This window comes from Rhinolophus sinicus, chromosome 9, assembly GCF_057876585.1.
Source record: "Rhinolophus sinicus isolate RSI-liver-muscle chromosome 9, RSI-T2T, whole genome shotgun sequence".
Classification (NCBI taxonomy): domain Eukaryota; kingdom Metazoa; phylum Chordata; class Mammalia; order Chiroptera; family Rhinolophidae; genus Rhinolophus; species Rhinolophus sinicus.
In genome coordinates this window covers 36548937-36562275 of record NC_142509.1, presented here as the reverse complement: position 1 = coordinate 36562275, position 13339 = coordinate 36548937, and the positions used below count along the sequence as shown (strand labels likewise).

Here is a 13339-nt window from a genome sequence, read left to right as displayed (position 1 = left end):
TCTGCCCTGGTGGGTGGTGTCTCCTTTCAAGTGTCCTTTCCCAGAACAGCCTGTCCCTACTCTCCCAGGATGTGAGGTATCTCAGCTCTCCCTTCAACATCCTGCCCTTGCATCACCCATCTAGGCTGAGACCCTTTTCTCCCTGTGCCGCTGTGGGGTTTTTTGGAGGGGAGGTGGGGATAGGGGCGGGACTCTATTTCAGTCATTGTCCTGTTCCAGAGCTTCCCACTGTTGTCCTGGGTTTGCTCCACTCCTAGTCGATCACGGGACTTTGGTGGCTCAGTACAGGCCACCTGCAGATTTGGCCAGCTGACTTGGAGGGAGCTTGCGAATACTTCCTTGCTATCAAAGAAATGGCGGGAAAAGTGTTGGCAAAGATGTGGAGAATGTGGAGCCCTCCTGCACTGCTGGCAGGAGTGTAAAGTGGGGCGGTTCCTGCAACAGGTGAACATAGAGTGACCACGTGCCGCAGCGGTTCCACTCCTAGGTGTCTACCGAAAAGAACTGAAAACAGGTGTTCACACAAATCCTTGTACACACGTTCATGGCAGCATTATTTACAGCAGCCAGGATAGACGAAAGGTGGTTCCTCCACACTCAGCCATGAAAAGGAAATTCTCACACGTGCCACGATGTGGATGAACCTCAGAAACATGATGCTGAGCGAAAACATGCCAATCACAAAAGGCCACATGATATGATTCCATGTACAGGAAATGTCCAGGAAAGGCGAATGCACGGAGACGGGAAGCAGATGGGGGATGCCAAGGGTGATGGGGGAGTAAGGAATGGGAATGGGATGCTAATGAGTACTGGGTTTCCTTTTGGGGAGACGGACATGATTTGGAATTCCGTAAAGGTGGTGGTTGCACAACACTGTGAGTGAATGTGCTAAAAGCCACTGAACGGTGTCTTTTATAGATGGTAAATTTTATGCTAAACCTATTTTACCACAGTTTTTTTTTTTTAAATGCTCCTTGCTATGGAAGAGATGGGAGGACGGGGTTTGGGTCTGGCCTGGAGCAGGTGACAACATGCTAGGGTCCATCTGTGTGACCCCTCTGTCCCCCCACTGGGGCTTCCACTGAACGCCAGTGAAAATGCCCACAGCCATTGGGAAGCAAAGGGCTTGACCAGGGGGCTAGTAACAAACGGGACAGTGCGTGTGACAATGTCAGAGGGAAAAGGATGTAGAATCGTGTAGGCTCTGATTCTATCTAACACCTTTGGCCAAATTAGCACGGGTCTTGGTGAGACTGGGGAGAGAACATGGGAAATGGAGAGCAGGCCGGTTTATGAGGGTAGCGGCATTGGGGTGCATTCTTCCCGTTGGACCCCTTTTCTTCCTTTCTTTTTTTTCCCTTTGTGCCTCTCTTAATGTTATTGGTAATGAAACCTGAGTCAGGTGGGGGAGGCGCCAGGAGCGTGGGTCTGGCTACTGAGGAGGCAAACAGTGTACAGGTGGCCGCCAGCTTTCACGTCCAGAGGAACAATGACTGCACCGCACGTGAGCAGAGGCCGCCAGCGAGTTCCTACGATAGCGCCCTTGGCAAGCTGCTGAGGCCCCAGGAGGGTGGGCAGTTGGGGCTGTGGCAGGATGCGGAGGGGGTGCTGGTGCTGGTGGCCAGGAATTCACTAGCGGCATCTCTGCCTCCTCCAGACAGAGCTGGGTGGAGAGGAGTGTGTGTCAGAGGCAGAGAAGCTGGCCATGGATTTCAAGGACCCCAACCGCCCCCGATTCACGCTGCAAGAGCTGCGGGACGTGCTGCATGAGAGGAACGAGCTCAAGTCCAAGGTGTTTTTGTTGCAGGAGGAGCTGGCGTATTACAAGAGGTGAGTGTCCTTGGCAGCTCGCAGGCTGGCTCCTTTCGGGGGGCGGTATGCGGAGTTTGGGGGACAGTTAGCTCCTGGAAAACAAGGATTGTATCTATGTCCATTCTGGAGACCCTCTCTGGCCTGCAGCACATACAAGCTCCAGGTCCCTTTCAGGAACTCTTGGGCTCAGGTGCATTTTATAATCCAGAACATTCCAGCTGTTAGAACAGAATATTACATAGACGATATAACCTTCCACCTCCAGTGGTCTGGGACAGCTCCGCCATTTTAAACACATTGGTATTTGTGCAGCAAAAGATATAAACATTCATACTAACTGGGATAAAGATTATACAGCCACACGAGAGTTCATTTCAGGTGTTGGCACCAAATCAGTGACCAGAAAGTGAATTTTGGTTTTTAAAGCCTTTTGGATTTTGGAATTGCAGATACGAGATGGTGGAGCTGCGCTGCCGAAGTATTTGTTCCCTTAGTCCATGGTCAGTGAACTCCTTGCACATATTAGAACTGCACTGTTCAATATGGTACCCACTAGCCATGTGGCTATTTAAATGAGTTAAAATAAAATTTAAAATTCAGTTTCTCCACTGCACTTGCCACGTTTCAAGTGTTCAGTGGGCACTTGTGGCTAATGGCTGCCATATTGGGTAGCACAGTACAGAACATGTCTGTCATCTTGGAAGGTTCTATGGACAGCACTGCTCCTGACGGAGACCACCATCTCCTACCATGCTGCCTCACGCTTGTTCAGCTTCGTACACATTGCCCATCTATTGGCTTCTCAAAACACACCATGCTTGTTTCTACCCCAGGACCTTTGCACATGCTGCTCCCTTAGTTCTTCCCATGGTGGATCCTGGTCATTCAGGTTTCAGGTCAGGTGTCACCTCCTCAGAGAGGCCTTACTTCCCCATCACCACCCATCCAAAGGAGAGCCCTGTCCCACCATCACTGTACCCAGTTTTACTTCCTTCATGGCTCTTTGCACCATCACACGTTAATCCTGGTCATCAATGTCCTTGTTTTCTTATCTGTTTCCATGTTGGACTGTAACAACATGAGACCAGAAATCTTGTTTATCTTGTTCATGGCTAAGTTCCCAACACTTAGAATGGAGCTTAGCGCAGAGTAGGTACACAACAAATCTGTTGAATGGAAAGCCGAAGGAAGGACAGATGCACCAGATGTGGTCCCTGCTCAAGTAGGGAAGATAAAAGATGCACAGAAAATACAATGCCCTATATTTTTATTGAAAGACTACTGTGTGCCTGGCACATGAGAAAGATTTATTGATACTGTCTTCACTGGCTATTCGAGAAGAGAGAGCACTTCAGGCTTGGGGATGGGGTAGAAATCAGGAAGGCTTCATGGAGGAGGTGGCATTTGAACTGAACCTTCCCTTAAGGTTAGGGTACTGTTCAAGTATGGGAGATGTTGAGGGGTGGGTGGCATATTCCAGATGGAAGAAACCACAAAGGTGTGGAAACAAGCATTTGTCAGGGACAGGAAACAGGAAGTCGTTCTATTTGGCAGGAATCTTCAAAGGAAACTCAAAATAGAGATGTGGGTCCGTTTCCTGAAATGCCTCACATTTGACCATCTGGGCCAGAGGTACCACAGGCACATGTGTCCATGGCCTCCAGGCCTGAGCCTTCCTCTTAACAGCCATGCCCATCACTAAAAGACCAGACCCCCAGGCAGAGAGACTGTTGGGCCAGAGGCCACTGTTGCTGTCCTCCTGGGTCCCCTTATTCCAAGTACAAACCCCCCAGACCATCAGACAATACCCTTCTGGAACATTCCAGCTCTCACAGAATGTTTGACTCTTGTTTCACGCCTCTCAACCCCTCCAGTGAAGAAATAGAAGAGGAAAATCGAATACCCCAACCTCCACCCATCATCCACCCGAGAATGTCTCCCCAGCCGGAGTCTGGGATCAGACGACTGTAAGTCATGCGCTTCCGGCATGTGGGGCTGTTCGCTTGAGGCTGATCTGGCAGTTCACACAGCCTCTCACTTCTGGGTACCTGTTCTAGGGCCAGGCTTGTCACTAACCACCTCCCACTGGGACGGGCTAACCCCAGAGCACATTGGCCCTTGACATTGCGTTCATCTCTGTATTTGAATGCTGAGTTCCTCCTGGGAGGTCTCTGGGCAGAGAGGTTGGGGAAGGAGGCAGATGGGAGCGGGGAAAGGGGTGGGGCCTGTGGCTGCCGCTCAGGGCTTGCTTGAGTGTATCCGATGGGGTCTGTCCCTGAGGATAGCAAATGAGGCTGGTGGCGGAGGTTCATGCACCTTCACAGCTTGAAACTCAGCTCCCAGAGGTCTGGAATGGCCAGGTCCACCCCACCTATGCATTTCTCTGATGACTCGTCCACCTATCTATCCCTCAGTGTCTCCATGAAGCATGTATTGGTGAATAATACATGCAGAATCAGGCCCTGGTTGCCGTGGGGGACATGCAAGAAAGAGCAACCTAGTTCTTGCCCTCAACTAAAAGCTACTTCCGTGGTGTATGCATCAAAAGACCCCTTTGAGATTCTGATGAGAGTTTGCAGACCCTTTCCCTGGGTGGGGGTGTTGAGGGGAGGCAATATGTACAATTTTGCAAAGAATTTTAGGTTTGTTGACCCTTGCAGCCTTTCAGGAAAGTGTTAAAACCCCCAGTCTAGTTAGCTAATACCTCCTGAGAACCTGTTCTGTGCCCTCCCATTCCTGCATGTGACCTTATTGAGTCCTCACCATCGTCCAGTGAGGTGGAGGCACTGTTATTCCCATTTTAGAGTTGAGGGAACTGAGGCCCTGAGGTCAATCACCTGCCTAGGGTCAAACAACTAGTAAGAGGCAGAGCCAGGGTTCGAACCCACACGGCCTGGCCCCAGCGCTTGGGTGTTAAACTCTGCAGGAGAGCCTCACGCTCACACTGTTGTCTTGTAGGCTTGGTATCTCCCTTGGGAAGGCCCTCCGGGTTCTCAGCCTTCCAGCTGTACCCAGGGTTTATTGCAGAAGAGGCCTGGGTTCTTTCCCCCAAACCCTAGCAGAAGCTTTGTAAAAGTGAGTGGTGTGGGTTGGAAAGCCACCAGGAGCATGTGGGGATAGCAACTGGGGGTTTACTTGGACGCCTCCACCTTTAAATTCCAGTTATATTTGGAAATTCTTGGCTAGTTCTTGTCCTTTGAATTCACTTACTGTTCAGCATTGCTGGATGGGAAAGGAAATGTAAAACGTGTGCAGGTCTGCTCTAGGGAAAGGGTGCCTTGTTCCGATTCTGGGTGCTGGTGGCCGCAGGAAAGGCTGGCTGCCCTCTGGAGTGTGCGGGTCAACGCGTGGCTCCTTTCCAGGCCTCTCTTGCCAACTTCAGTTTCCTTGTATAGTTGGACCCCGATCTCTGCTGGATTTGGGGCGTGGGGTATGGTCCCCCGTTCTGATTAGGGATAAATATTTACTGGGGGCGGGGGGGTCAGTGAAGCTTGGAACCAGAAAGGTTGAAACTGCCTTCCTCCAGATTTCCACAGCAGTTTGGCCATGGATTAGTAATCTTCCATTGGCAGTTGAAACTCAAACTCAAAGTAACTTAAGAAAATGAAGGAAAATGTTGGCTGAGTAACCAAAAACCCCCAGGTTGTCCTGGCTTCAGGCTCAGCTGGATCCAGGCCTCGTCATCAGGGCTTTGCCTTATTCCCTTCTCCCTCTGACTTGATTTTCCTTTCTGTGGGCGGTAGGGCAGCTCTCCCCTCACGGTGGCAGTATGGCAGCCATCAGCCGAGGGTTCTGCTTTCTTCTCTACTCCCTGTGGGAAAAAAGAATTTTCCCCAGAAGTCAGACTTGAGGTTCGTTGGCTCTCTCTGATTGGGTCACATGACCACCCCTAAGCCAATCACTGGGCAGTGCATCGATTTGCCAGGTCTGGTTCTCATTCTCTCCTGAAGCTTAGAGTAGCTTTAACTCCATGTGAACTGTCACGTGGACTGAAATTGGGGAAGGACAGGCGCCAAGCAAGATCAGAATGCTAGGCAGACAGAAGTAATGGGTGTCCCCTGTGGCCTCATCTTGGGGGAGAGGATGTCCTTTGGTCTCGATTCTGCGAGGCACTCAGTCCCCAGGAAAATTCTTACCCTTGCTTAGACTCTCCCATCCATTGCTTGGTAAGAAATGGGATTGACTTTGCTTAAACTCTGACCCACCTGCCAGCCCTACTCGCAGGTAAGGATGAGCAGAATTGATTTTGTGCTTCAGTAGCTACAGCTTTCAGTTAAAACCTCGGGAGGCTGAGAAAATCTCCTGAGCCCTCACAGCCCCTCCCTGGGCTGAGAGGTGAGACCAAGAGACCAGCATTCTGCCTCCAGCAGTTCACTCCCAGATCTTTAAAAATCAGACCTTTCTAGCACCTTTATTTCAAGTGCCTTCAGCACTGTAATTCTATGTCGTATGTAATTCTAAGAATTCCTTCTGAAGCTGAGTTGTTCTGACTTTTTCATTTTCCACTCCAGCCCCTTCCTGTAAAGCGGGGAATTAAGAGTTGGCTTTTGCAAACCTCAGACTTGTAAAATCCAGAGGAAAGGTATCAGAATTAGCTTCTTTCCACCAGTTCTTCTGCCCACACCTGAATAGGCTGTGGTGTCTGATCCTCTTTTTTAGATTGTTCTAGAAAGGACTCTGAGGCCCCATTTTCAAAGCCATTCTCCCGGTTAGCGTGGCCTCAACAAGACCGGGGGCTCTAAGCCTGGCAGGAAAAACATCTGGAATGGGGGAGCCAGATACAGACAGAAACAGACAGACGGAGGGAGCGGGAAGTCAGAATCTCCTGGCCGCCCCAGCCTTCTAGGGGATAATTGGAAGATCAAACTGCACAAAAGGCTTTTGACCAGCCCAGGCAGGACACTGGTCGCCTTTGTCCACCTCGGCTGATGACTGGAAACTGCATCATTGTGACCCGTGACCACAGAGCCTGGGGCAGGGACACATCTTCCCTGGGGGCCGGGCAAGGGATGGCAGTTCTTAGGACTGTCCCTTTCCTGTGTCTTAGGGCCTGTGTCCCTTTCCACCCTTCACTCCTCTGGCACACATGTGGTCTGTTTGGTCCCTTCATCCTTGCTTTTTCGCAGTGTTAGTCACACCATCTGTTGAGTGCAGCTCCCAGCTGCTCTCCAGCTCAGCTTCATGCCTGTGATGAGTTTTTTCCCCCACTCACCACCAAATAAGCAATAACCTCCATGGAGGTTTGAAGGGGCTTCACCGGCTTAGAACACTGGAACTAAGGTGTCTTCCACCCAGGCAGAGATTCAGAGCTGGGACATTCAGCCCCATTTCTCATATGAGGAAACTGGGGCCTGGAGAAGCCCGTGACTACATTAGGTCGAAGTCAGGATCTAAGCCCTGCCTTTTGTCTCATTCTGCCTCCCCACCCCCTTTACCCTCACCCCACTCCCTGAGTCATCAGCTGTGGGCTGACTTCCCAGTTCCCTTATCTCTCAAGTATCCACGAGCTGGAGACGCCAAAGTCTACATTCTGGGCTGACTGGCCAAGGGAACCAGAAACTCTGCTGCCAGTCAAAACACTGTGCCCAGAAGACGGTCCAGGAATAGCTTGTGATTGAGCAGCTGCTGGCCTGAGTGGCTGGGTTGGCACTGCCCGGGCAGGTCACAAGGGAGCGCCTGGGTGACTCCACCCTCGTCCCCAGTGGACACCAGGCACCAGCGCCCCCGTTGTGTGGTTTCGGCTCTCAGTTGGGATCCTGTGGACACACACTGCTTTCTGCTGATCAGGGCACAGGGGCTGACCCAGGCAGCAGGAAACAGGCAGTGGGGGCAGATGGATGGCCCGGAAAGCTATGGATCACAACAGCTGGCCTTACACACCGGAAAGCTTAGAGTAGGCGGCCACCGAGCATTGAACGGTAGCAACAACAGTGCATTCTGTTCCTGTCCTACGCGCCGCCATCCTCGTTTCAGCCTAGAAATAGCTTCTTCACAGCCGCCCCTTACACTGCCTAAAATGCCACTGGTTTGGATTCCAGAAATATTTGGGGGAGAGGAGGGAGTTCAAATCAGCTGCACCATATCCAGGACGTAAATGTTTAGCCAGAACCGGCCACTCTTTCTTGTGGAAGTAGCTGACCCGACAGGAGGTGGCTTTTGCAGGGGGGTGCTGGGAATAGGGAAGGCAGGGGCCATCCATTCACTGAGCCTCACAGACAGTACGTTGGCCGGACCCCTCCAGGTGTCCCTGTGTAAGGACTCTGTGCATCAGCCTGGCCCCAATCGGATCCCACATGAAGTCCAGCATGTCTGTGTGGGCAAACCCACTTCTGGGCCATCCCCATACAAAGACCGTGTCTTGGGGGACTCTGTTATGCTGAGAGGGGTCCTGGCAAAGGTGGGTGCACAACTGCGTGGCTTGGAGCCCCTGGAAAGCTAACTGTGCCCTCTAGCCTGGTCTCTGGGGATTGCACACATTCATGTAGCAAAAGGTGTCCCCTCTTCTCATTGTCACCATCCAGGTGGTTCCGCCAAGACCTGGCTACTCTGGAGTGCACCAAAGGTGATCCAAACACACAGAAAATGCCCAAACCTTATGTGAGACAATTATTTCTTATCTTTTCCCAGCCAACCTCCCCCCCAAAAAAATCTTAAAGCTGTTCAAAGTAAGCTGGGGTGGCTCAGTTGGCATTTCTTCATTTTCCTTGCCCAGCCAAGGGACCCAAAAGCATTCAGCGTTGGCACTGACTTACCCAGGCGGGTGATTAGGCAGCCTCTCAGCTTTAGCTCTTGTCCTGCTGGGCCTGCTCTGGCCACCTCACCTCTCCTGGGTCTCCCTGGGCCACCTTCGAGGCATGGTACCTGCAGCTCATGGCAGTTGGGGGAGATGTGGTGGAAGACACCCAAGGGTGTCACCCTTAGTTCCCACAGCCGGTTTCAACTCCTTCTTTCCCCAGACCCAGGCCTGCATTTTCAGTCCGTGAGGGCCAGCTACCCCGTCTTCCCTCGGTGGTTGTCACATTTGTTACAACAACAAATGTGCCACAAACGGAGTGGCTTAAACAATAGAAATGGTTTCTTACAGTCCTGGAGGCTAGGGTTCCAAGATGAAGGTGTCGCAGTGTTGATTCCTTCTAAGGGCCGTGAGGGAGAATTTATTCCATGCCTGTCTTCTAGTTTCTGGTGGTTTGCTGGCACTCCTTGGCGTTCTTTGGCTTGTGGAAGCATCCCCCCAATCTCCGCCTTCCCCTTCACATGGTGGTCTTCCTGTGTGCGTGTCTGTCCCCCTTTTATAAGGACCCACCCTATTCCAACATTACTTCACCTTGACTGGTTACATCCACAAGGACCCTGTCTCCAAATAAGGTCACCTTCTGAGGCTCTGGGGGGTTAGGACTTCAACATACAGATTTGGGTGGGGACACAGTTCCACCCCTAACATATACCATAAGCAAACCCTTCAGCTGACGCGTGTGTGGAGTGTGTTTATTTTCATGCCTCCCTGTTTTTATCTTCTCTGTGTCTATCTGTACTTTTCTAACCAGGATCTTTACAGCCATAATGCCCATGGTAGCAGCTGGCCTGATAATAGATGACCCCACTCTACAGCCCGTCCGACGACTTGTTTCCCTTGTAGGCACTTGGTTTTTCTGGTTTTGTTTTGAGCTATGCCTTTGGAATGTCTGCTGCAGCTACTGCTGGGCTGGCCCATCTTCTTTGGCCACTTGGGCTGCATGGCCACCACCTGTGTGTTTCCATCTGAAGTGGGTGTCGAGTGTGGTTTCAAACAGGCTGTTCACAGCGCTCGACCTGCACGACTGAAGCCTTGGAATTCTTGGCTCTGTCACCGATAATTCTCTCTGTCTTTTCTGTTTCTATTCTAAAACCACCTTGTCCATGATCCAGTAAAGAAGGTCCTTTAAGTGACGGGTCAGTAATCAATGCCCACTGTGACACCCCACCCCCACCCCCACCCTGAGTGACACTAACACTGTGTTTTCAGTCTTCAAGCCCCAGCTTTCTAAACTGCTTTGTTTTGCCAAGCCATCCTCAATAAGCCATTTGATCTTGTTTAAAAAGCAAAGGAGGGGACCAGTGATTTGATTCGGTGCCCCCCTTGGACAGGACGTGGCGAGTGGTTTTTCTGCTTCCTTGAGTCAGGCGGAGGTGAGCTGTGACAGTGATGTGTTGCCGCGGTGTGTTTTGCCAGTTAATTGCCCTGATTACACTCTGGAGAGAGCTCACATGGAACCAGCACTGTGAAAAGCGTGCCTACATTGGCCACTACACACATCGTCGTACAGAGGAGACTTTAGCTCGCAGGGAGAATTGCTCCAGATACATTTGGCTTGCCCCAGCTTTATGATAAAAGACCACTTTATTCCTGGTAGGAAGTGATTGTAGGACCCAGGAACCACAGAATGGTAAAATCATTTTCACACAAATGTGATTAAAACTGAACTCCGTAGCCCACAGCGCACACACACACCTGCGCTCACACACACACACACACACACACACACACACGAAGCTAATAGGTGCACAGAAAGAGAGAACCAAAAATAGTTGATCTGAAGCTTGGGTTTCGCAGTGGTTCATGCCTATTCTTGCCTCTGGGAAGCATAACTCAGCAATTATATCTCTTACCGACGTCAGAAACCAAAATTCAAGAGTAGGAGAACTTAGCGAATAGAAGCAATCGTCTTAGAGGCTGGGAGTATCAAAGAACAAGTGGCAGCTTAGAAAGGGTTTTTGGGACATACTCACAGTGGGTCAACTCAAGGTTCCTGGCCTGGTTCCTGGACTGTGTTTAAGTGGAGTTAAAGCAGACCTTGTTTTAAATGGGCCACTTCATAAGCTTTTCGCCCGTGGTTTCTACCTTTATCTTTTAGGTACCGGATGGTTCACTCTGATCAGTGATCAGTAGTCACAGCTGTTTCAAAAGACTTCTGGGTCTGCATTAGCCGTTTCTAATGGAAGCTATAACTTCTAAAGTTATTTCACCATATATCGGGTTTTGACACTTCAAAATGGTGTTTCCCACATTTCACTCACATACTATATTCACAGTGTTTAGAGAACCACATGTGATATGAATATATTTTTTAATCGTCTCATTTTTCTCAAATACGTACTTTCACCTCATCCGAAGCAGTAACATCCATGAAATTTTGGCTTTGTTGTTCTACTGACATAGTTTCCTGATTCGTTAAATGCATAACTACTTAAAATCATTCATCTGGTGACATCAGAATCATCTCAGATTCCATGTGGCTTTCAAGTCTTACTTTACCTGCACCATTAGGATAAAGAAGTTCCTGATGTATGTTTCTAGAAGCTTTTTGTTACCACTAATAACGAGAAGCCCTCACTAGTGGTTACGGTAGGAGACGAGATACATCACACGTCACGTATGTGCACGCCCTGCTCGCACTGTCACCTCCAAGGTACCATGACAACATCATGCAGAATCCCCGGCTGTTTTCTAGAATAACTTTGACCTGCATCTCCGCCTTTTTCTTTCACACCTTGAATTGATTTGCTCCCTTCCATGTTTGCTGCTGTATGTATCTGGCATTGCGAAAACCGTCACGTATGCATCAAAGGGTGGACACTCATTTCTTTCTCTCCTTCCGAAAGGTTTAGCTTCTTCTCCCGAGATAAGAAGCGTCTGGCCAACACGCAGAGAAATGTGCACATCCAGGAGTCCTTTGGCCAGTGGGCCAACTCCCACCGCGACGATGGTTACACGGAGCAAGGACAGGAAGCCCTACAGCACCTGTGACCGTGACCCACCTCTGCCCTTGGACCTGAACCGTCCACCGCCAGCACCTGCCACGGAACGTGGCAGCCCCAGGTGTCACTGCCTTGCACACCTCTCGGTTCAGATGCACCCTCAAAACTGATCCCGCAAACAAACTGTCTGCTTTGAGGAAGCACATTGAAAACCGGATGCCAAACTCTAAGAGAAATGTTTATTTATACCCAGGGCTATCGCCATTTCTAATAGATGACTCTGATCCCTTAGGACATATATTTAATAGGACCATGAGTGGAGGCCAGACTTTTGCATTAACTTCAGTAATACAAGCTTCTTTAAGCCAAATACATCACTTGCCACTGTCACGGCCGTGTGACTGCTTGGTATGAAATTCTGTGTGGAGCGGTTCTGTGATCACATTTGTCATACTTCAGGGGGAGGCAGGGAAGGGGTAGGCTGTCATCAGTTACGTTCATGAGGTTGGTATGGTGGTAGCGTGCTACGTCAGATGCATCTATAAGACCAGCGGGGCCCCAGAAGTCCCGGGACGAGCTGGCCCTGCTCAGACACAAAGCAGCTAAAACTATGGACAACAGTCCTTCCTCCCAGAAAGTGGAGACAACTTTGCAAGAGCCGATGTTTCTCTCTTGCTCCTTGTTACTGATCGTGCCTAGAGCGTGTAGCAGGTCAAGGCCGGTGTCCTGGCATCACTGCCAGTTACGCAGTAGTAACCAAACAAAGGGCTAAGGATGAGACATTGTGACGTTTCACGTGTGGATTTTTTTTTTCTTGGCATCTTTTCTTCCTTTTAGCCTTCACTATGTCAAATACTTTGTCCCCTGCGAAGAAGACAAATGTCCCAAAATGCATTGGGAAAGGAGTGTGGGAAGCTCAGGGGTGGGGGATGGTGGGTGGGGAGAAGCTTGGAGAGCGAGGGCAGCAGGTGAAAAGATGGTTTGGGGACCACATGTCTCATGGGGCTGACTCATGGGGGCTGCAGTGGCAGGTAGAGAGCCAGATACCTTGTCTGTAACTGTTAAGTTGGGGGTTTTCCCAAATAACCCTGTCTTTCCACCGACAGAGCACCCAGGGGATCAGGTTGGATGCTCACAGGTTGAGAAGTGGCATTTCCTGACAGCGCTTAAGCACCTGTGACAGGGCCACTTTCTCACGCACTACCTGGTTTGCTAAGAAACCATCAGGTCGATGAATGGTCCGTGGACTCGCTTTCCACATTGCTGAAAAGAATGATCAGACAGGATCTGTTGCTGCTTTCCAGTGGGGGTTCTCAAACCTGACTGCCCATTAAAATCAGGAGTTTTATTCTCAGAAAATAAAAAGCATGTGCACTGAGGTACCCTCCTCTTCCCCCCACCACCTTTAGTTGCCCTCCCAGGGGTAACGAGTAGTGCCAGTTCCTTGCTTGTCTTTCCCGAAACCGTTTATAAGTATGCATGCAATTATGTTAAAAAACAACACATTTCCATTCTCTTTTACATAAATGGCAGCATACTGTACAAGTATATGTGCTGCTCTGTTCCTTGCTTTTTCTTAGAATACCCTGGGCATGATTCCATATCAGTACAGACAGTGGGTCTCAACCATGGGCAATTTTGCTCCCCTCCCCGCTCCTGGGGACATTTGGCACTGTCTGGAGACTTCCTTTTGGGATGTCGCAACTCAGAGAGAGGGTGTGGGCAGTGCTACTGGCATCTGGTGGGTAGGCTCCAAGGATGTTGCCGAACGTCCTACAATGCCCAGGAC

At 50.2% G+C, this 13339-nt stretch overlaps 1 protein-coding gene across 4 annotated transcripts in view; it reads left to right on the top strand.

The window, feature by feature from the left end:
• Positions 1-12335, top strand: part of RILPL1 (Rab interacting lysosomal protein like 1) — a 32744-nt gene extending 20409 nt beyond the window's left edge. The window contains exons 5-9 of one of the 4 annotated variants that reach the window (XM_019733965.3): positions 1661-1833; positions 3690-3782; positions 9360-9447; positions 9721-9744; positions 11455-11556. In XM_019733965.3, the coding sequence (XP_019589524.1) occupies positions 1661-1833; positions 3690-3782; positions 9360-9447; positions 9721-9723 (357 nt within the window). In that variant the 3' untranslated portion in view covers positions 9724-9744; positions 11455-11556. Of the gene's footprint in view, positions 1-1660; positions 1834-3689; positions 3783-9359; positions 9448-9720; positions 9745-11454 lie in introns of all 4 variants that reach the window. The other 3 variants (XM_019733962.3, XM_019733964.3, XM_019733963.3) reach the window with 3 other exon arrangements.
• The last annotated feature ends 1004 nt before the right edge of the window (positions 12336-13339 follow it).